General features: G+C 35.0%; 1 protein-coding gene across 3 annotated transcripts in view; it reads left to right on the forward strand.

Annotated features, from left to right (window-relative positions):
- PAX5 (paired box 5) overlaps window positions 1–24,218 on the forward strand; it is a 157,256-nt gene that overhangs the window by 92,731 nt on the left and 40,307 nt on the right. For 2 of the 3 annotated variants that reach the window (XM_072404536.1, XM_072404537.1), the window contains exons 6-7: window positions 582–757; window positions 16,641–16,751. In XM_072404536.1, coding sequence (XP_072260637.1) covers window positions 582–757; window positions 16,641–16,751 — 287 coding nt within the window. The remainder of the gene's footprint in view (window positions 1–581; window positions 758–16,640; window positions 16,752–24,218) is intronic. The other variant, XM_072404538.1, reaches the window with a different exon arrangement.

The raw sequence follows: 24,218 nt of genomic DNA on the forward strand, positions 1-24,218 counted from the left end.
GTCATACATAGATCCGCCAGAACGGGTCAATGAACAACGTCGGACAAGCGCTGTACACACGTCAGATTCTCGTCAAATACTAGCCCTGAAGTGATAATCGGACAAGAATCATCTGATGTGTGCACGTAGCCTTAGTCTTCTCTACAACACTATAATCTTGTGTCATATATGGCAGTTTTGCTGAAGGTTTTGGTTCAAAATAATATGCAAGCCATAGGTGACATATACTGACATCCATCTCTTAAGAACTCTGGTAATGCTCACAGTTCTAATTATCGTTCCATGAAAAACTTAATTTACGGGGGGATTTAAATCTTTCGAAAGTCCAGTTTCAATATTTCCCAAAGAAAGAACAAATGAAAACATTGAAAGACGTGTAATCTAATGCTCTAGTTTTGGGTTGGTTAAACCTTTAAACATATTGGCCAATACAATAAAACATTTCTCACAAAGATAAACATCTATATTATTGATTATGAGTACAAAAGGGAATATACCTAATTCATTTACTATTGTTCACAGAAAGTTGAGTGTCATATTCTCTAGAGTTGTAATTTAAATTAAGCATTCTTTCTTTTCAGGTATTCAAGATTCACCCATACCAAATGGTCATTCACTTCCAGGAAGGGATTTCCTTCGGAAGCAGATGAGAGGGGATCTATTCACTCAGCAACAGTTAGAAGTGTTGGATCGGGTGTTTGACAGGCAACATTACACCGACATCTTCACAACTACAGAACCCATCAAACCAGAACAGGTATTATGCTGGAGACTTTGAACCAGTGCTGACACCTTTTGACTTTACTTTTAAAAAGACAAAAACTGTTATGTAAAATAGGATAAAAAAAGGTCAACATACAAATGACACCGTTACAGATACATAATAAACATAACTTAGCTAATTTAAAATAGTATATGAAGATATGTAGAAAAGAGGCGGGGATTCAGTAGGCAGTAAGGTTAATTATGCATTTATATGCATCGTACATATTTACATCAAAATACATATATATATATCCTGAACTTTGTAATATAATCACAAGATTCAGATATTCATGCTATACAATTCACAGCTTGCATATAGAAAATAACTGTTTTAATCAAATGTTTGTCCTGACGCGTTTCGCCATTTCGGCTTCTTCAGGGGTACGATTGTGACGGTTGCTTTTATGATGATGAGAAATTAGCAGGATGATGTGTCCAAAATGGAGTATGAAAATCAGGCTGTATACATTTGTATTAGATGATCTTTCACTAAGGGGTAGATGAAAATGTTGATTTTCAATTAGTTGGGTACATCCATAGGGAATTTAGGTAGTTTAAGATTTTAGGGAAACTCTGTATAATTCTTCCTGTTGTCAGGTAGATAATATCTCAGGTTACATGTAGTGGTTTTGCCAAAAAGTTTTGGAGAAAGTACTTAGAATTCAAATGAATCCTAATAGTTTTCTGTCAGAGGTGGAACATATCCTGCAGCGTAAAATGGAAGTTTTCTGGACAGAGTTTTTTTTATTTAAGAAGGTATTTATCAGTGGCAATATGTATTTAACAAAAAGTAATTTGACATCTTCAGTGTCATGGATTTGTTTTTACTAACTGGCAACACTTTTTTCCTTTCTAAATATTGGTGTAAAGTATAAAGCATTGTGAGTGTGGAGTACATATTAGGCAATAATAACCTTGCAGAATTTAACCTACGACAAATGTCACAACCTGATACATTAGCTAGGAGCATTGGAAGATTAACGTTGACAGAGAATCATTCATTTTCCCTCAAGGTCCCTCTTACAATAACTTTACCAGTAACCTTTACTGTACACCCTGTAACCCTCATGCTAACGTTTCTCATATCCATAATTCTTTACAAATCTGTTTTGTAATCGTTATACTAACCCTTTTGGTAATTTTAACCTTCCCTGTAATCATGACACAAGCCCTCTTTGTTACCCTAACCCTTACAATAGCTATCCTTGTAACCCTAAAACCTGTCTTTTAACACAAACCTAAAGTTAATTCTCTGTGTTACCCTAAGTTTCAGTCTAGTCCTCCCTTTTACTCTCAAATTAACCCTCCCTGTAAACCTAATACACGTTTTCAATTTCCTAATACCCTAAACCTTGCCTCTATTGACCTCACCCACACACCCTGTAATCTAAATTCCCACAAAAGTCTGTATCCCTGTCCCTTATAGTGACCCTCCATGTAATCCTAGCTCATTTTCACTTACATGCAATGCTAACCTACACTAGCCATACTTGTGATACTAATCTCCAAGCTAACCCTCCCTGTAACTCTCAGACCTGTTCAGTATACTCTGCCTGTCGGTTGCACCTTTGGCATCACCCTGTACAATACATTATACAAGAAAACACCAAGGGCTTGTCCATGTTTCAGAGTGCTAGGCAGAGTAGGAGAAACACATGTCTTAGCAGAACTAGGAATTTAAGATTTTTGAATATTAAACCCAAACAAACAAACTGAAAAGTTACCGTATTTTTCGCCGTATAAGACGCTCCGGAATATAAGACGCACCCAATTTTAAAGGAGGAAAATCTAGAAAAAAAAGATTCTGAAAGATTATTCCCCTTCTGATCACTCATGTGCCATTCAAATTCCCTTTCTGATCACTCTGTGCCTTTCAAATTCCCTTTCTGATCACTCTGTGTCATTCAAAATTCCCTTCTGATCACTCTGTGTCATTCAAATTCCCCTTCTGATCACTCTGTGCTTTTCCACTGTACGGCAGTTAGGACAGGGAACAGCAGGTGGCGCTGTGCCGGCTTCTTTCGCTCTGCTTTACAGACAGGAGAAGACACGATGCTGGCAGAGGAGAGAAGAGACACACTCCATGCAGCCAGAGACACACGCAGGATCGGGTATCGGGTGAGTATATTATTTTAATTATTTTATAACACATTTGTCGTATAGGACGCACTAACTTTTCCCCCCGAGTTTTAGGGAAGAAAAAGTGCGTCTTATACGGCAAAAAATACGGTAACTTGCAGTGGGGAGGGGGACCCATTGCAAGACTGGATGTATGTTTTCGTTAGAGTTTTACCAGCAACAGAGTTTTTATTGGTCTAAGGTGTTCAAGGCAACTTAGGAAATGCAATGCAAATATTTATTGAACACCATTAAACCAAGTATTTGGGCCTGATTTAATAAAGCTCTTCAAGGCTAAAAAAGATACACTTTCATCTATGAATTTGGGTGATCCAGCAAATCTGGAATGAATTTCTTAAAAGTCATTGGCTATTTGTTAACAAATGTTTTCATTCCTGCACCAGACCTATTCCAGGTTTGCTGGATCACCCAGCTTCACTGATAAAAGTGTTTCTTCTCTACCCTTGGGGAGCTTAATTAAATCAGGTCCTTTATCTTAGCCAATCAGTTAGTTTGCATAGTGTTTGTCAGCTTAGCTTTCTTGAGAACAGAAAACATGGATGACCCCATTATTGTGCTTCTTCCTTTATTTTCCAATCAGCATATTAGGGGAGGAGAGAAGACTTAGGAAATACAACTCTACCAGATATTTAGTTTTATAGTCACCTATCAAATAGACTGAAGAGAGGAGGTTTGATGAAAAGTATTCTGCACTGGAGATGTTTGCAGGTAAAGCTGGGCAGTTAAGGTATATATGGAATACATGAGACCCTTATATTATGATATGTGTCCAAAGTTTTACATTTTTTATTCATGGATGCACTTGTTTGACTTATTCCTATCTTTAGCACAGTCATAATCTGTAGTTGTTTGTTGAGTGATATATTAACAGCCTAAAACTCCTTAAGCAAATCAACATCATTAACACCTAAAATACACATAAATTGCACCTAACAACCTCTTGCCATTTCTTTTTTCTTCCTGTCTCTAATATGCAAAGTTACAGGAATAGATGGAGGGTGGCAGAAACTGTTGGCGAAACGTGAAATGTAGTTAAAAATATATATTATGTAAATAAGTTAGTTCACTATGAATACTCATGCTATGGAAAAAAAAATAGAAAAAGATAAAAATAGGATAAAAAAAGATAAAAATAAAAGAAAGTCAAAAATAGAATGTCCGTGAGTAATATTTGGTGTCAGCAGAGTGGTTATTAAGCTCCAAAAACATTTTCCTTGAAATACAAATAGTTTCTACTTATTACGTAAATCAAGCCCATTCACTTTTTGGGCAAACCAGTTTAAAGATTTTATATTCTTTTTAACATTTTTTGGTTTATTGTGTTTTTTTTTTTTAATTCAAGCTTTACCCTTTCTATTATTTGTTCAGTTTCTGTTAAACTAAGATAGATGTGATTTGAAGTTTTATCAACAGTTTTCTACATGATTTTTGCTGGCTATAGGAAATCTGGGGGAAGCATTGGATGATGATTTGTAGCCCTGCTATTTAACTGTTCCACACCACAGCATATTCTTTTTTTTGCATCTGCCTGTTAATGTAAAATGGAAGAATTAATAGTTAAATGTTTTCCATTTATTGCGACATCAATATATCTTGTTAAGCGGAACCATGAGATTAACAACTTGATTTGTTCCTAGGAGAGATCACCGACATGGATTAAATTGATAAATTTACATGCAGCCTTGCATTTAAAATCTTCTTTAAAATGATCCCATACTATCAGTCGTAAAACAGTGTTGATTTAAAGTGCAAATCCAGCCAAACTGAAAAAAAGAGGAACTCTAGGGATTAAATACTCCTGTAAATAGAATGTCTTAATGAAAGTTCTTCCAACCAAAACTTGAGGTTTTAGACCCCAATCAAACTGCAATATTATGTAAATTGCCATGCAGATTACCAAAGCACATGGTAACACTTTTTTTATTACATTGTTATGTTAGTTTGATGCAATGGCCTCTTTAAATGGCACCCCAGCACACCTTGTCAATGCACTTGTGTTGCAGTACAGCACTACACGAGGCAACTCACTCATATGTCAAAAGTACTGCATGTACCTTTTTGGTGTGTTTTGGTACATTAGGAAAATGACAAAAAACCTACTAGAGGCTCTAACTATTCCCATTCTACCCACAAATGAAATAAATATAATATTATAAACACTTCCTAATTACATGACTTTTACCGGTAACAATACCAAGTGATATGCAAAAAAGGGCTTAAAAATTGTACAGTGAACTTGGTTTTTGACTTGAAATGAAATGAAAACTTTTAATCCTATAATGACCAAAAGTCATTAAAGCCAAGATGGCCAGGACAGATTTAGATGTATCAGCATAGGTTTTGTACCTTGACAATAACTTTTAACTTATAATACAATATAAGGTTTTTAATTTTTACATTGTTTTAATGAGGAAAAAATATTTTTTTTCACCATAGGATAACAAAGTCAAAATTAAAAAAAAATTCTTTATGGTATCTATGATTTTTTCAATTGCTCTTATATTTCAATGGCCACATTGAAAGTTAGTGGGTTAAATCTACGAAAAGTGACATAAGTTGATTTTCCTTTTTATTTTATTTACGTTACTAATTTGTTCCAAACTGACACTTGAAGTCTGACAGCTACTGGCTATCAACTGTTTTTATATTGTGAAAATGAGTTGAGGGGGGTGAGATTAAACAGTTGCAGGGCAGCCAATTATTTTACTTTGTACATAAGGATATGTACATCACTCCCTGTAAGTGGTCCTATAAGCAAATGTCATGTTGCTAGGTCATACCATCCAAAAAAACCCCTAAAATTAGTGACACAAAATCTAATTTATTTTTGAGGAATGCGGATAGCTGTTGATCTATAGTAAGTGACAATCTAATTTAGTAATTTGCAATCTCAATAAGGATTTCCAAATAAAAAGAAATCCAGTGTTTAAATATATTTAAGAGTTTGAAACCAAAAGACAGTGTTTGGTACATGCTATCCTACAATGTATTACATTTCCTTGATACTATAGCAGCATAATGTTCCTTTCATAGTTCTTGGCTTTAATCATTACTTCTAGGGGTTTTTTGATGACCTTGCGTGTACTTTTCTCCCATAGTGTCCAATTAGGAAAATCAAATAAAGTTTTAATTACAAAGAGTAGTGCCACATTGACCTGTAGCATTCATAGCTTTCACCTAGAAACCACCAATATAACTTCCCAAAATCTACCATAAAACTATTTGGCTTTCAATAATTTTTAATAACTTTCATTTAAGATAACAATATACAAATTCATCTTTAATACACAAAATTAAAATTATACCAAAAAATTATTTGCCAGTTTTTCATGTATGATACCTCTAAACAAAACCAACATATCCAGGCGGTTACACTTTTTAAACAAAGATAAAATTTAGAATCGTTAAATATACCCTACATACTTGCTTAGCATGATGGCACATATTACTCATTGGTGTGAACATATTTTACTAGCTAAGCTAAAACTGTTTCAGTAAACAATAATTATATAATTACATTTTTTAGCTTTTCATCCAGCTTTGGACAATGTTAGGTGTGTGTTGGGTTGGTATACCTTTCTATTGTGGCACTTTAAGAAAAAATATAGATTGGGTTGAGTTAGTATAGTTGTTCTGACTAAATAGGGCATTGAGGTGGGTTGAGCTAATACAGATGTTTAAGATAAAACGGATATTAATTTATCTTAATAGAACATTAGGTTGGGTTTAGCTGTTGCACACAGCATTCATACATATTTACAAAAGACTAGGTTGGGTTGGTGTAGCTGTTTAGATTACACATACTATTCATACATCTTGAAAGAAACAGTTGTGGAATATAAATCTTTTAAAAGTAAATCTTTTCAACCAATTAGTTAAAATAATTGCTTGCAAATGTTGCCACATTTTACACACTTTTAGAAAATGTAGGTGAAGCATAATACCAGAGTCAGAACTTGTTTTGTGTAACCAAAAATGATACAATATGTAATAAATTAGGTTTGAAGGGGGTGGTAAACTAAGGTGATATAAAGTGATCCTGTTCATATTTAAGATGCTCAGTGGATATTAAATACTAGAAACTTTATATGAGTGGATATTGTGCTATTAGTGATAGTGGAAAATGTGCTATTAGTGATACTCAAGTAATTATTCTGATCAAGAAAGCCTAAAACTAAATGGTTGTTAAATGATATCTATTAATATTTTGCTGCTGGAATAGGCACATTGTCAATTTTACTGTAACATAGCAGCTGGGAAGAGCTCTGCTCTGGTCACATCAAGAAAAACGTATCCAGATATTCTCCGTCTGCAGGTTAAGAACTTGTAGAGATGTGCTTTTCCCTGTAATTTCTGGCAGAATCTTGCTGCTGTCAGGCTGCTGCTATCAAACTGCATGAGCCTGCCCTCACTTGCCTCTGTCTGAATCTGTGTTTATGTGAGCTGGGAGTAGGAAGCAGGTCACATTCTCAGCTGCTCTTGTCACTATGATGGTAGGATTCACTAGCCATTTTTTTTGTGTAACAATATGTCTTGTTAATGAACTAGCTCTTACACTGAAGACAAAAAGTAGAAATTCTGAACAGTTTGCTGTTTGTAAAAATGAAAAAGTGACCTGCCGATAGTTTGTGCAACATATTAATCTTACTTTGTGTGCAAGGCCTTCTGGGACAATACAATAAGTAGTACACAAAGAAATTAACTCTGCTACTGGGGCAGTTATTTGAATCAAAAGTGAATCACCATGGATTGCTCACAAATGATACCTGTACAATGTACAGCAGCCTTTCTCAACCCTTTTTAATATGGGGGAATCCTTGAAAAAACTTTTGGGTCTTCAGGGAACCCCTGGTATAATTATTATATCCACAGCTCACAGTACATTAGTGCGGTAGTTAGTGGGAAGAATTCCTTTTACATTGCTGGCCATTGGGAAGAATGTCACCATTACAGATTACCAAAAAGATAATTGGCACAAATTGCTCATGGTCAAGGAATCCTTAAGCCACATACACACATGCAATATTAGTCGTTGGAAAGTATCTTGCAGAGGGGAGATTGAGAGCCACAGAGCGGCACCCAGCTGCGTGCTCTTCCCCTTCCCTTGCATTAGGATCGTTAGTTGACCATCGTCAGTAGATGCGCCAGGATGGTCGTTCGGACCATGGATGACTGGCGCTGTACACACACCAGATTCTCTCTCCCGATATCGGCCCTGAGCCCATTATCGGGCGAGAACCAATGGACGTGTGTACGTAGCTTTAAGGACCTCTGGGGGGAATACTGGCATATATAAAAAGTTGGTTTAACTTTGTTACCAGAGATTTCCCTGACTTCAGGACCAAGATCTAACATTTGTTATTGGCCTGTCCCATCAGTAGACCTTTATAGATTATAAAAGAGCTCCTACTAGAAGTGAACGGTAATTAGTGGGACATGTAAGCAAGACAGCTAGCTGCAATTTTCCATCAGAACAGATTTAAAATCATTGCTTTATCTCATCATTACACTTAATAATCACTTCTGCTTTTTTTACAAAAAAATCATCCTAATGATAGGTTGTAATGTGATCATAAATTTATATATATTGTATTGTGTTAAATTTATTTCAGCATATTGATGTACGCAGCCACTGGTATAAACCTAAAGCCATTTAGTCTTCCTCCTTAATCCAACCTGTCCAAGAATTTATCCAGGGCCTGCTTTAAATCAAACAATTTTAGATAACAGTTTACGGATGATACACTCCTCCAATATACGTGTAAAGATTTTTTCCTGTTATTGATTTTTATTCTAGTGTTAGGGTATGAATATGGTATAGTTACTAAACCCCATTGTTCATTTTCATTTTATTTTCCCAATATTAGAAGATGTGGCAAATACTGTATATAGAACCGAATGCATTTCTTGTCTTCCCCAGCCAGCGGAAGAAACTGCAATTTAATGTGTCTAAATTCAACTTAAGTGTCTTAATGTGTTTTAATGCATTTAAGAAATAAGAATCCTATGATAATGTTAACTATTAGGGGCACAGTAATAGCCATATTTAGGAAAAAGGGGAAATCTGGGGTTCCTATTTTAGATGATTGCAAAATGTACAGACAGTCTGGTCTAAAGGGATCACCTGCAAAAGGAAGTTGTTTCTGGGTATTTATTTGTGATCTTTAGTTAGACTTTATTTTAAAGTAATATTTGAAATATTACTAAATGTACAAAATATAATTTCAGATATATAAAGTCTGCAAAAAATATATAATTTTTTTTTAACTGACCACAAAGTAAACTGCTTTGCTCTGTTATACATTTGTCTTGTTTTTAAACCCTCTGTAAATGGTTTTATTTAAATGCTATAGCAAGCTAGAGACAGAGAACAGAAACAAAATTCTTTTATATTTACTCTCGGTAGACTATTAAGCAACAATTAATTTGGCTTTTGAGTCTTCACTAAAGCCCATAAAGGCGCACAATTGTCAAATGGAGTTCATTTTAATTTCCTTTCAATCACAGTAAATTATTCAGGTGATAAATCAGCTGGGGCAGCTCCTGGCTGTAATAGAAACCCTAATTCCTGGCTAATTATCCAGCCCTTTGCTGCCAACAGATCAATACACTACAAAATAGAAAAGGCTGTTGGTCTATAGCTAGATAGACAAAGACAGAAAGACAGCTGGGAAAATTGTGTCATCAACACGACCTTTCTCGAAGTTCAAAGGTCTGCAGGGGTTAAACAGCACAGATTTTTTGGAGGAGTGTGCCACCACCATTAGGGTGCTAGTTGAAGAAGTAAAGTAGCAGCATGGTATAGTTTGCACCAATCACAAGGATGATCTTCTAACTTCTTTGTCATTTGCTTATCATGAATGTGTCTAAATGGTTTGTCTATAGGGATTAAGTTTTTTTTTTCTAACACAGACCAGTGTTGTTCATTCATCATGTCAGTTCTGCCCTTGACCTCAGTATTTCATTAGATGTTACTGGAGTTTAAAACCACACAGCACATGGAGCATCCTTACTGACACCAGCATTACCATGCAAATTATATTGGCTGTAAGTAGGTTATATTCAAATAAAAAAGGACAGTCTTTTTGGATAATTATTGCACGGATTTATCCCTGTTCTTGTATTGCAAGGCACATATAAATAATTATACATTTACTAAAAAAATGCAAATGCAAAATGCAAGAGATGAACAAGTTGAATCAAAAATATAGGTTACCTGGTACCCTTAAGAGTGGTATTAAAGTATTTATTTTATTTGTAAGGAGCAGAAAGCTGAAACACTTGCTGTAATGTGGATGAATCTCCATTTGTCATTCTGTCACTTCTACTGCCATCTTATCTGATGCTTCTTCTGCTTTTAGCATCTTCCTTGTTCAGCCGTTGAGTAGCCAGTGATGATGCATCTCCTGCACATGCATGACATAATTGCATTATCCAATGACAAGGTTTTCCTCTTGATGGTGTAGACTACATATTACATAAACCTCAGGCAGTAAAAAAAAAAGAAGCTTCAGGAGGGATCTACAAAGTACCACTTCCCACTAGCAATTCTTTTTGTGCTTCATTGCCACTTTAGAAGCTTGCATACATAGCATACATAGCCTAATTTAAAATAATTATTTTACTTAAATTGTAATAAAGTGTCATAAATGATTTTAGCTGGAGTTTACCAATTTGAAATACAAATATAAACTATATATATTAGTCCAATTTTTTTTAGACTTGGTAATTTTGAACTTTTTTTGTCTTTAATTATATTGTCTTTAATTAGTTTATTAGTTGTAATTTCAGTGCATGAAAACTAATACTGTATATAGTAAGAATAACAAGAACGAGTTATTTGCACAAGTTTAGTGCTCTGAATGTCTACTGCTTTGGCAATAGTTGCAGGGGGAGTAAGTGAGTGATCAGAATATAACTACAGATAACTGACTCCCTGCCCTAAAAATTGATCTGCTTAGTAATTTACAATAACAAAAGGCATTATTCCTTCTACCACTGATCACAGGTGCTATGTTATTATTTTTTAATCTCACTAACCACCAATGCTTATTTATCACGCTCACACTGCTCACTGATGTTGGGACATTTTCTACACCCATTGGACTGGTGTAAGGGAGCTAGAACAGTGTTACTCCAGAGGTTGCTAGGGGTTCCTTGATCAATGTTTGTGGCTCTCAGGTCAGCTTAACAGCTACCAATGAGTCATCATTGTATTAAGCATTCTTCCTACTGACCACTACACTAATGTACTGTGAGTTGCGGATATAGTAATTATAGCAGGGGTTCTTTGGGGACCTGAAAGTTATTTCAAAGCTTCTCCCATGTTATAAGGTCAATAAATACTGGGCTAGACTATGTTAGTCCATTAATAGTTTACTTTAGTTCATAGTTAAAAAAAAGTGTGAATAAAAATGTAAGTATATGATTATGAACTCAACATTTTGAATTTGCCCAGCTCTCAGTCCTAGTGACAATGGTAACCGTTTTCAATTCTATCCTAAAGTAAATTTTAGATATCTTTAAGCATATTTTACTTTTATTTACATTTTTTTCAGAGATGTGTTTAGTTAGTATTTTAGGTGGTTCTGTTTTTTTTCTACTATTACTACAAACATGATAAAATACCCAGTAATGTATTGATGCTGTGGAATATGTTAGACTTTCTATTAAATCCAAAAGAAGGATTGTGAAATTAGGTTGCAACAATTTAAAATAATGAATAAATTGTCCTTTGGAATAAGGTTGAAAATCATATAAAATATGAGTTTGTGAACTACCCTGAGCATTGCTAGCACTGTAGGGATTGGAGCTATTTTTACATTGCTGAGATAAATATTGGAGTAAAACAAATAGTGTATTGGATGGCCTTTGGCTGAAACCAGAGAGTAGGGATAGTTTTACAAGCCCATATTCAAAATATTCAGTTATTCTGTATTATTTGCTAATAAATTACACCTGTTTTCCAATGTAAACTAGCAGGTTTAAATAACTATTTAATCTCCCTGTGGTGTCCCTAAGGTGTATGTACAGATTGAAGGACTGTGAATTAAAATAATCTGACAATCTGAATATCCACAATATAGAAAAACACATGAAAAATCTATGAAAGAAAATTCACTTGTTTTGACACCTCATTTGTTTTATCAGAGCTCTTTCCATGTCATGAGATGAGCCATTTCACCAGCTAATGTGCTGTAGACCTTCTAATAGCTCTCAAATGTTATTGACAGAAGGTCAAATGAATTGGTGCTGAAATTGACCTGCAGAAGATTTTCAGGTCTTTGTAGTGATCTACTATTAAACAACATATGATGAAGCAACATCCAATAGCTGGCAAACTACTGGAAGCTGAAATAGCTTTGTACAAGGTGCTCAGACACATAAACATTCCTAAAATACCTGTATATTGTTTACTGGGAAGAATTATTTGATTTAAACTTGAATTTAAAAACACAGGCATGGGGGCAGTAGGATTGAAATTATTTGACTATGATTTATCTCATGCAGATTTTTAGAAAAGACAATTATACAAATCTTTACTGTTGCCAACATGCCTGTTGACCTATTTAATAAGTTGCAATCTTAAAGCTGGAATGGCTAATTTTTAGGGAAAAGTTCTTGATTCCGCTTGTCACTTGAATTAAACATTTCACATGAAAGCTATTGGTTTGTAATTAATGTTTCTACATGAATGGAATGCTAACTTTATTTTATAATTAAAAGGCAGTTTAAAAATGTATTCTTAATATATTGAAATAATTATTACATGCATTTTTGTAATCCTTAATGTTTTACTATTTGCTAACAAAACACGATAGCAAAAAAACAAAAACAAAATAGTCTTCCTTTAAATGTGTTATAACTGATATTAAAAGATCCCTAATGTAAAAGCAATATATTAAAGTACACATGTTGGGACACATATTTTTTTTTTTCAAATACTCCCATGCTACCTTTTAAATGCATTCTGCCTTTTCTGTGGGGAGCTAGCCATGATTGGTCTGTACTGGCATTAAAGAAGAGGGTCCTTAGCAATGACAATCCTCAACGTGTGTAACTACCCAACAGTGTAGTCCAAGCAGCTACAGTGCTAAACAAGGTGACAGTGCTGCAATGATTTCACTTTAAGAAAATTAGAGTAGGTACCCTAAGGTTAGGTACCCTAAGGTTGAGGAGGGTCCATTCACAATCATTTATTTAGATATAACATGTCAAAAGCTGCAAATGGTGAGATAAACTATGCGATTGGCTTTGCTTAAATCAGTTGTGTTTAACAGTATATACATATACTGACATACAGTATATTTATATAATAATAACCTATAGTTCTACATTAATATTAAGCTATGTGCAGATGCTTTTTGCTTTGATAATTACATCATCCAATGAATGAACAGGATCTCCACGGAAGTCCAGGTGGAGCCAGTGGTAAAAATGGCAGCTCCCTAGGATGCAGCGATGACAAGTTCTGAAACTGTCACAAATGCAGAGCAACAGCACAAGGTAAGTATGCGCTATAAGTATGCTGTGCTTACTTTCTTATTACCGCACAAGCTCACCACTCACCAACAACTTTAGTTCCGCTTCATGTCAAAGAGACATAGCTGTAAATGAGAAGATAAAATTATTACCCTATTGGAGGATGGTCACTGAAACAGGTTACCCTTTGGGAGACTTCCCTCGGTTTTTGTTCCTATAAAACTCCAAAAGTTTCTCTTTTCCATCACTTTCTGTCTCTGTAGCAATGATAATCCGAATTACCAGTGAGAATGGATTTTCCTAGCAGGGACACAGATAGCAATAAAAACTTGACATGGGTTCTAATCCATGTAATCTATCCAACATTATTAATCTTTCGCTTTTCTTGTACTTTAAGGTAAACACATACATAATATTGTGCAGGTATTGGCTAGTTAACAATATGTATAGTATAGTATAGTATATATATATATATAAAAATATATATATATCAGTGTTCTCCCTAGAAATGTTTTTCAGCCGGGTACTGGGAAGCTGTAGCCGGTTGGTAAAAAAGGGGGCAGGGCAAGACACAGCAAATTTAGTGCTCTTAGTTATTTATGCCACAGGTAAAAGCCATTTACCCCTCCTGAGTGACTACTTGGCAACTGCTAGACACCTGAAATTGGTACCAGGCAGTAGTTGCTGGTCAGTTTTTCAAGCAGCAATGGATCTTGGTGAGAGGAAAGTGAGAGGTAAATGCAGCAAATGTAACCTTACTGCCAATGTGAATTCAGCCTAACTTAATATGTCATCCCCTAGCGCTATATCTGGATGATGCAAAACTTTTGTCTGTCCACAAACGGAGCCCAGTAAGTCCAACGCTTGTTCAGTTTCCCTCTTCTTTACGATGCACATTATTCCATCAAGTGCTGATCTCATTGTGCATGCGTGAGAGTGAGCATTTTTTTTTACATTATATGAAAGCCCCTGATAATACATTCCCAATGTGCAAAAGAAGCAACCCACAGTCACCTGGGATATGTGACATAAATACCCCAGGAGGCTGCAGATTTACCCTTCAGTCTTTAACACTATGGCAGTAAAGACAGAAGGGGAGGGGTCGCCCCCCCAAAAAATACATTTTTCTATTGTAAAAAAGGTGAAAGTCATCCTTTATATAATGTTAAAATGTGGTGATGCTTTAGGACCATCGTGCATGTGATAGCAAGATGGTGGACAGGATAGCCAGTGCCCCCCCCCCCCCCCCATCACTGCCCATTTCATGGGCAAAAAAAAAACTGCCTGTGAAATGTTTTCACCCACAGTGTGTTAGGTGTGTGTAGAGTCTGCTTGTCTGTATTCTGCAGCCTAACATCTCACCTTGATTAATCTTTCAGATCTCCTAAATTGTTGGTTGTAATGACTTAAAATTTTAGGGTACACAGGGGACTCTCATAGCTACTAATAATCAGAATTTCAAGATATAGGGATTACAAGTTTAAAAACTTGTGGAAATTGAAATTTTGGGTTGCTGTTTCAGAAAGTGCACCTAGGAGCCTAAAATTAAAAATGCAAATTATGGACCTCTAGGGGCCACTTAGCAGGGAGCATTGGGGTGGGGCCCCCTAATTTTTTACCTACCCTTCACCAAACTATAATTGTAATACTGTGCTACACTTTTTGCTTCTGTTCTTTGAACCCCAATTTTTCTGGAATGAGGAGGTGCAGGAAACTGAAAATGTAGGGGCAAATGGGGAATAGATGTATAAACCCCTAAAATTTCATTAGCATGGCATCATTAGAACATAAAAACCTCTGCCCATCAAACTGCCGCTTCCCTACCTTGAACCTTAATTTCTCTAGAACAGATAACTAAATTATAGGTGCATGTGGGGGGCACTTGTGGCAGAGTGCCCTTGGATTCTGGGCTTGTATAGCTCAGTAGCTCAGTGGACCTCTATTAGTGTCCAACATAAGGTTAGGCTTCATACTTACTTGCTTCTTAACCCCACATTTAATCATCCTGCTGTCAAATATGAGATTGTCTGCTACCTAACATAACCCTGTAGACAGTAGAATAGAGGGGGTGGAATTTAGCTCCAAAATTGCACTTTAAAGCACACATTTCAGGTCGAATAATTTATCTTTACCGTGAATTGTCACCCAGACTATGCACACTAAAGTATTTATACTTTCTGATCAAGCAGTAAAAGTGCTTTGAAAAAAATTCCTTTTTGCCTCTAGCTGTAGGCATTGTAGAGAAATACATCTTAAAGTAATCAGCGGCACAAATTTTTTTTGCATTGTGATTTTCGAGGATTTGTGAAAATTACTTTACATTACTTGCAGATAGATAGCTCAGGAATGTGAAGAAATAAATAAATAAATAAATATCCATAAATATCCATAGTTGGGCATCCAAAATTGTATATATAACAATTTGATATTCAAATAAAAAACAATATATAAATAAAGAAGCACACATTTCACATATATTTAATTTCATATTTTTATTCTTTGTAATACATTCCTTTCCTCAAAATTAGACCTGGGGACTGATAATATGCTGTATCTTTATATTAATAATATTAACAATGTATTGTTTATATGTATTTAATATATTATATACATTTATATATTGTAATATGGAGGTCTTTTTACATCATGCTGTTCATTTTTTACTCCTATAGTCCTATGTATATAGTGAACTTATTACTTGAGAAAATAGTGCAGGTTAGGAAATATTTTGAAGGGTTAGGGTGGTAGGTATATCTTTGTTCTAATTTATGATCATGTATTACATTTAATATTTTTATTTTAACAGTCACTTGTTTTATTAATAATATCTGATGTGTATGGGGGTTTTCCATTGTGTGTTGGGTAATTTTTGCTATTTTGTAGTTTATTAGTAAAATTTGTCACATTTTCATTATGAGTCAGTTTGGTAAAAGATACTGATTCCTCATGCCTGATATTTATTTCACCCATAATTTACATTTTATCCTGAAATTAAACCTTTTTTTTTAACATAGGGCCATGCGCTGGACTGCATGCACATAATTTTCTGTTTATTGATGCATGCTGGGAAATGGATAATCAGTCAGTATGTTGGGAAATTGTAAATGTAAGCAGTAAAATCAAATGAAATATACTTTACAGTACTTAAATATTTGCACTAAGACATCTTTAAATGCAAAATATAAACAAGAACAAAATCAGAACACGATCACAATGGGGGTGATCTGGTTCTGAACATTACCTTATGGTTTCAGCAGGTTCGTTGGCTCCCCCGTTTGGAACAAGTTGAGTTTTCCGGCGGCTCGACAGCTCAGTGGCGCGATTTTCGACTTTCCCTGCATCATGAGCCACACAGCCGAACCCCGGTAAGTCCACTTGCTTTACAAGCGAGCTGGGAGGGGACTTACTTTCCAAATAATCTTTTCTTTGTGAGAACATCTCACACCTTTGGCATTTTTTATGACAAAATAATGTAAATGTATTTTTTCTTGAAAACTTTAAAATTCAATCATTTTAAATCACTTTTTGGATAATTCAACTAATTTTTAAGCTGTTACAGTGAGCATAAGTATTTGATGTAATTCATCCCACTATTTTGCTGCTGTCCAAGGTACTGGAAGAAGAATGTTGGGCATAGCATTGAACGTTGGGTCTGCTATTGTCAGTTTTGCTGTAAGAGTACTTAGGTTATCTTTCATATACATATACCCCCTCATTTATTATTTTAATAATAAACAAATTACAAAAACATTATCAATTATCATAAAATGTCTAATTAAATAATAAGTAGCCAGTGGCAATAGATGGCTAATTCTATTTATATCAACACATTATTAATATGAACATATGTTTGAGTACAAAGGGACCAATAGTAGCCTATTGAGAGGTTTACACTGTAATATGTCCTACTGTCCTATTAGTCAGTGGCAAAAATACTAAACATTTATCTTACAAACAATGGTACATTCTGTCACTACATTCAACAAATATTAGACCAGTGAAAAAAGACGTGTTTTCTGCAATACTCACTTTCATTCCAGAGTTTTCCTCTTCATCATTTGTTTTCTGAAACTAGATCTCCCTAGCATTTTGAATTAAATGATGATCAATCTCTTCCTAACACATTTCCTGGACACTAGACAGTTAAAGGGATGCAGGAAAGTAATTAGCTCATTTCTCTGTAACCATGCAATTTAAAGTGAACCTCTACAAAGCAAGCCAATCGTTACATTCAGCAAAGAGAACCAAAAAGAAATACCTGGTACATTCAGGTATGAGAAACATTTGACTGTCACCCCTTTCATGTGATAGGGCATTGCAATTGCAACTTTTTATACAAGGCCTTCATTCCTCACTTCTAGGTGTCAAATGGAATGGCAAGGCAGACAAGGATTCTGCTGGTGGGGGTCACCATTTAAGTGATCCTACTGCTTTGATCTGCATGAACTAGTCACAGCTTTGGATATATTGCCAAAATTGTTGCTAACATTTGTTATTTTCAGTCTCCAGTGGTGAGATCTCTCTGCTGGGATTCCAGCCTGTCTCAGATTTGATAACTAGAACTGAGCTGGTAAAATTACATTGAACCTAATGAGTGCTAAGTAAGGATAAATGAGAAATTATTTTATAGAAGCCAAAAATAGCCATTATAATATTACAACCCTGGGAATATGTACCCAAGTAGCATGTTTGGTAAATTAAGAGTGCCTATTAATTACTGGGGAATGAATTTTGGTTGTTATAGCATTTCATTATTTTGTAATGAAGCAATACTATTTGGTTGATTGCATGCTTACATAATATTGTTATTGGAAGAGGATATAATAACACTGATTGATTTATTCATTTTGATTGAATTGAGTTTTAAAATTTAGCAATATAACATATCTAAATATATAATATATAAATATAATAAGTTGAATAAATAAAATATAATATTACATAACTAAGTGAAATTTGAACATTTCAACAAAGGATTTGTTATGTGAAGCCATTGCAAGTCCCAACAACACCGAAAACCCCAGGCAATGCCAATGGCCATCTTTTAATAAAATTGAATTTTTTTTATCATGTGACTAGTTTTTAAATTGTTCTTCCCATCTCAACTTTGGTTTTTGGATTTGGCACAGGGGCGTGATGCAGCAACAAATGTAGGGGTAGATTTAGTGGGGCACTTATTCAGTGTAGCTAAATGATATGTACTTTCTGGTAATGCCCACAAATGCCTGCAATACCTGGCGCTGCCAGATGTTTGTTTGAAGCTGATGTTGCTCCACCAAACTTCAGCTACATGCACCTACTGCACATTTCCCCTGCCATATATCAATACACATGTGTTGGATGGTGAAATCTAAGTTCTAATGTTACCAGCACAGATTGATCTCTAAACCTAGTAAACATTGTTGTTTAGGTAACAACTTTCTATACATTGCTGCCCACCCAAGTGTGCCATCTGACATCAAACTACAGAAACTAAAAATTGTTAGTTTTCCACTACACATGCATTTCCAACTGAATTAATTACCTTCAGGATTTATTATTCATTTTGCCTCAATCCAATTTAAATAATAAATAGATTTAGTCCTCTGTGAGTAAGCTAATGGTCATTTTCCACATCTATGTGATTGTTTTTGTAAATTAGAAAAGATGTCACAAATACTTTACATAAGCAAATGCCACATCCAAACACAATCACATTCTCGCCAGTTCACTTGTTTTGCCTTTTCTTTTTTTCGTATTCTATTCCCCTGCATCACTGAGGCCAATTTAAACAGCAAATGCAAATATTTTTCATCTCTCATTCACACCGCTTTGTGCTCACGGGACAGCCTTTTCATTGTATATGTGTGTGCTTGCAAGAGATTTACTGCCTTGTGGCATGCCACATGTCTTAAAAATTACAGTGCCCATTTTCTAGTGAAATAATTTCAACAAAGAGTGGCTCCTATTACAGCCGGCGAAGCAGAGACGTCATGATTTATTATTATTTATGGTCCCCGGGCCTTGTTTATGCACGATGGGTTAGGTGCGCGGGATAGCAATGCCATTATGCAAATGACATTGAATGTCCTTTCTGAGCCTAAATAATTTTTGTGTTGGACGATTAAACCTCATCTGTTATTGATATGGGCTGCAGTCGGGCTATTAAAGAGTCCCAACAGTACTTACTCCCAGTAATGGGAAAATTGAGAGGAAGAGTCTAAACAATTGCCTCTAGTGTGCTGTGATTGTCTGCTAGGAGTAAAACATAATAAACCCCCTGAATGGAAATTGTGTTTACTACTTAGGGATAAATAAAGAGGGGAGAAAATGTAATGAATTACACTTTGCGATTTGAATAGAGCACAGCGGAGCATTGGCGTTCTTTTCAATGTATTTATATATTTTATTTATTTTCTTTTTAAGGTAAATAACAAGTAGCTTGGAATGATTCCCATCCAATATGCAGAAGGGAAAACTGGGAAAGGTGGGGGGTGGTGGAGGTAGCTGCTAGTTAAGTATAACAGAGGACCAATGTTTGCTATATGGACAGGGGAGACAAGGGAACTAACATTACCACTTCCCCTTTCTCTCTCTCTTTCTCTCTCCCTCTCCTTTTTTGACACAGCTGTGCAGTTACATTTTGATCAGTCTTGATAGCTTATGAATTCCAAAATTGACAAAATTTATAGAAAAATGAGGATAATCCATCTTCCTTAGCAGCCTGTCAGGAGCTGGCTATACTTCATAATCCTCAATTACAGATGCTATTTTCAGACATTTACATGCAGATATTAAACACAAATGAGAAACAAAGGAGGAATGGAAATCCAGCTATTTATATGTATAATGTTTGAAGAATACAGAAATATAACACATATATGGTCTTTGTATGTATAAGACTCAGATAGATATGGCTTTGAATATATTTTTTGAAAATTCCTTTGTAATGATGAAGTCTGATTGCACTAGCTAAGCTTTGGTTTTTAACATCTGAAAAATCACAATTGTCCTCTGTGAAAAAAACATTGCATTGTACACAAAATGTAAATAGTATGTAGGAAAAACAGCAGGGAGAGAAATTAAAACATATTTTTTGTTATATAAAAGAGTGATAACCCCTGGTATCATTATGATAATTATGAATTATGATAATTTACAGATATTACAGTTAAACAAACCTATGCTATGAAGGTTGTCACTTGACTGGGCTGTTGAGTTGGCATGACTTCCACACTCAACCACTTGTAGAATATCTCATGAAATGCTTATCTGGCAATTTGTCATGCACAATTATAACAACATTTTAGAACTTACAGTACATGCCTCTAAATTCTAAATGCAGATAGCGCAGGATAATCAATGTTTCTTTTTCTGCCTCAGTAGGTCAGTTATGCTCTCTTGTCCTACATCATTTAGATCATTATAATTGCAACCACTCATACCAATGCTGTCAGTTTTCAAGCACTAGATATTAACTCAAAGAACAAGCAAATATGAAATACTAACATCTAAACAGATATTATGAAAAGTTGTAAAAACAAAGTAAAAATATTGCTGTATACTATAAAAGTTATATAATTGTATACGTATTTTTAACTAAAGTATGAGTCATTATTTAGGTATAATCAGAATGAGGGTAGTTGAGTACTAACATTTAAATAAGATGCTTGCTGAAGGGAAGAATTCTTTACCAGTTCCCAACTATATATTTTCAATCTGACTTCAAGCAGCTGCAAAGGTTGAAGATAAGCCATTTGTACCTGACCATTCTTATCAATTCACATAAATGCCCACTGTGTAGAATTCAGATATGTGGCACTAGAGTCAAACCGACCCACAATGCAAGATAAATTAGGAATACTTATATTATTGATAGCAGCATGGATGGTAACATGTGATTTTTACAATCATGTTTTCTCTTCTGCTAGATATAGAAGCTCAGCTAACCTAAAGATGCCTTTAATAATAGTTACAAAACTTTGAAGTTAATACCACTGGTGGTACACATCCTTACAAATAGATGTATGTGGCGGGGCACCAAGTCTTTTGGAAGTTTAGAATGTGTGCAAATGAGTATCAGGTGTTAGGAAATTATCAGATCACAAGCAAATACTTGATTGTATTCTAAAATAAGGATTCAGTTACATAGAATTACAGTTCAAAGTAAATATTCAATTTCAACAGGTTAAGCGTTTCTCTTCTATTTTAGAGGTTGAAAGACATAACAGAACTTTGCAAAGATTTGGGATAATTTACTTAGAGTAGCCTTTCTCAACCTTTTGGCTCCGGAGGAACCCTTAGAATAATTTTCAGGTTTTAAGAAACTGCTGATAAAATAAATTTATTGGTGGTCAGTGCCTAAAAAGCCTCTTACATAGGTGGCCAGTGGAAAATATGCGCCTCTTACAATGGCGGAAAGAATACAATCTTTATAGATAACATAAACATAATTAGGGTCATGCAGCTGGCTCTACTAAATGGTGTTCATTTAAGAACTAACTGTAATGCAAGTTTCATCAAATAAGAGGTCCAACAGTCACAGTTTGAGAAAGCCCCAGCAACCCCCCGGAGGAACTCTGGTTGAAAATGGCTGATTTAGAGACTTGATAAACTTCTCCCAATAACTTGGGATTCAAATCCCTGACCAGTAAACGTTCTTTGTCGAAGTTTCTTAATGGTATTTCTTTATTTGCATGGGTTTGTTCCAAGTACTTTGGTTTCTTCTGACATTCCAATAAAAATTGGAAGGTTAATTTGCTTTTCCCTTCAAAAATGGCCGAAAGCTATGTTAGGAACTTCAGGTGAGAGAAGAGAGAAATAGGTACATTACATTAATTACAATATAGAGAAGAAGATATAGAGGGGTAATACATAAATATTAAAGAGAACATGTAGGCTTTTTAATAAGTGTTAAAATTAGACATTAGAAAACTGTTGGCATTTGACTGATAAATCACAATGTTTAGTAACTTGTAACATGTAAAGAGATTTAGTTGCAAAAAAGACTAAAAATTGTTTTTCTTCCTTCTTACCTAAAAAGCCTAAAATCAGGCGATTTCACGGTTAATTTTTCCCAGAAGAGATAGACAAATAGGATAAACATATGAAAACCTTTATTATTAACATTGAAAGTGCAAGTAGTTTCAACTTTTTGGTTGATTTACGTTGATTTACAACTTACAGTTGTGTGTCCCAGACCCAGAATAAGTGTGTTATGACATCCATGTTTGTACTAGGTCAGTGACTCACTCAGTAGAAAAGTAAGGATGAGGATCACCTATATCATCAAAAGCAAATTACAGTGGCAGCTTCCCTACCCAGGTCCTGTTTAATCCATACAAAACAAGGTCAGAGGTGAAATGTGTCCTCCTCAACAAACATGCTAACATATATTGATATTCAACAATATTTCAATAAGTGGAATTTAGTTGTGTAGCTTCAGTTTGCTGAGTTTGGATAGATAAAGACCACCTCCATACTTGTCATATATAGTAAAGAATTTTTTCTTTATTTACTTTCATAAAAGTCTACAGGCCACGTTCCTCTTTGTTCAGTATATTATTATTTGAACCTGTATGATGGTGTTTAATAGTGAAGGTGAGAAACCTGAGGCATATCAAGGTGCTCTTGGGTATTAGTTTCTGATATTATTAAAAATGTTTAATTGAATTAAATTAATTTTAGATTGGCAGGCTGCGTTTTAGTTGCTATATAGTCTGTTACATCTTCCTCTGGGATCCCAAGTTTCTATTTTATATCGCTAATTGCTAATTCACACCTTTCATGGAAAGAACTCCATTCTGTAATAAACTTTGAACTGATGGTCTTTTAGCACTTCAATTTTTTCTTGCACTTTGCAGATTTTAAAAATATAAAGTGTAAATTATTGAAGTAGACAGGAGCAGTTGTTTTTAGGGTTAGGCTAAATATGTGTAATCTCAGGTAAAATTAGACATTATAAAGCTGTTGGCATTTGACTGATAATTTACAATGTTTAGTCATTTTAACAATGTTGTACAATGTATTTGTAATTTGTAAATTGATTTTTCTTTGTTACGTAAACCAAACCTGTAATTTGCAAAATTTGGGTGCTTTCTCTGGTAATTTTTCCCAGAGGATCCCAGTTACTTGGTTGCCAAACTCCAAATTATCTTGTCCCATTATTAGCCCACTGTCCTAAATGTTTTTTAGTCACTATTACTAATCTCCTGTTCTGAGGTTGGGACACAAAGGGCCTGATTTATTAAAGCTCTTTAAGGCTGGAGAGGATACATTTAAATCAGTGACGCTGGGTGATCCAGCAAATATGGTATGGATTTCTTAAAAGTTATTTGCTATTTGTTAGCAAATGTTTTCAATCCTGGACTAGATCCATTCCAGGTTTGCTGGATCACCAAGCTTCACTGATGAAAGTGTATCCTCTCCAGCATAGAAACTTTATTAAATAAGGCCAAAAGTGAGAACCCGAAAGACCAGAAGGTCGGGCTTGTCCAAGTTTGTATCCAAGACCACATAGTTTAGTATAAGTTTCTAGATCTCCAAGAGCCCCCCCACCCCCAAGGTCTGCATGCTGAACCCAGAATTTTGATTTTATCAGTGATTGTGGGTAACTAAAGTAAATATCCTAGTACTCAAGCTTAGAGTCTCTGATTGCCCTCATCATGCCATCGGGTAGTCATGAGCAGTTTGTTTGCCCTGGGCAAACCTCTGGGTATCTATGTGTATAAAGGAGGGATTAAATTTGTAACCACAGAAAAAAATGACAAGTAGCTTTCTTGTTGCCTCAATCACAGATGAAACAGATTGGCATCTCTGATAAATGTGTATACAATGCAATGGTCTGCTGAAAC

The sequence above is a fragment of the Pyxicephalus adspersus genome, chromosome 3 (genome assembly GCF_032062135.1).
Source record: "Pyxicephalus adspersus chromosome 3, UCB_Pads_2.0, whole genome shotgun sequence".
In the NCBI taxonomy this organism is placed as follows: domain Eukaryota; kingdom Metazoa; phylum Chordata; class Amphibia; order Anura; family Pyxicephalidae; genus Pyxicephalus; species Pyxicephalus adspersus.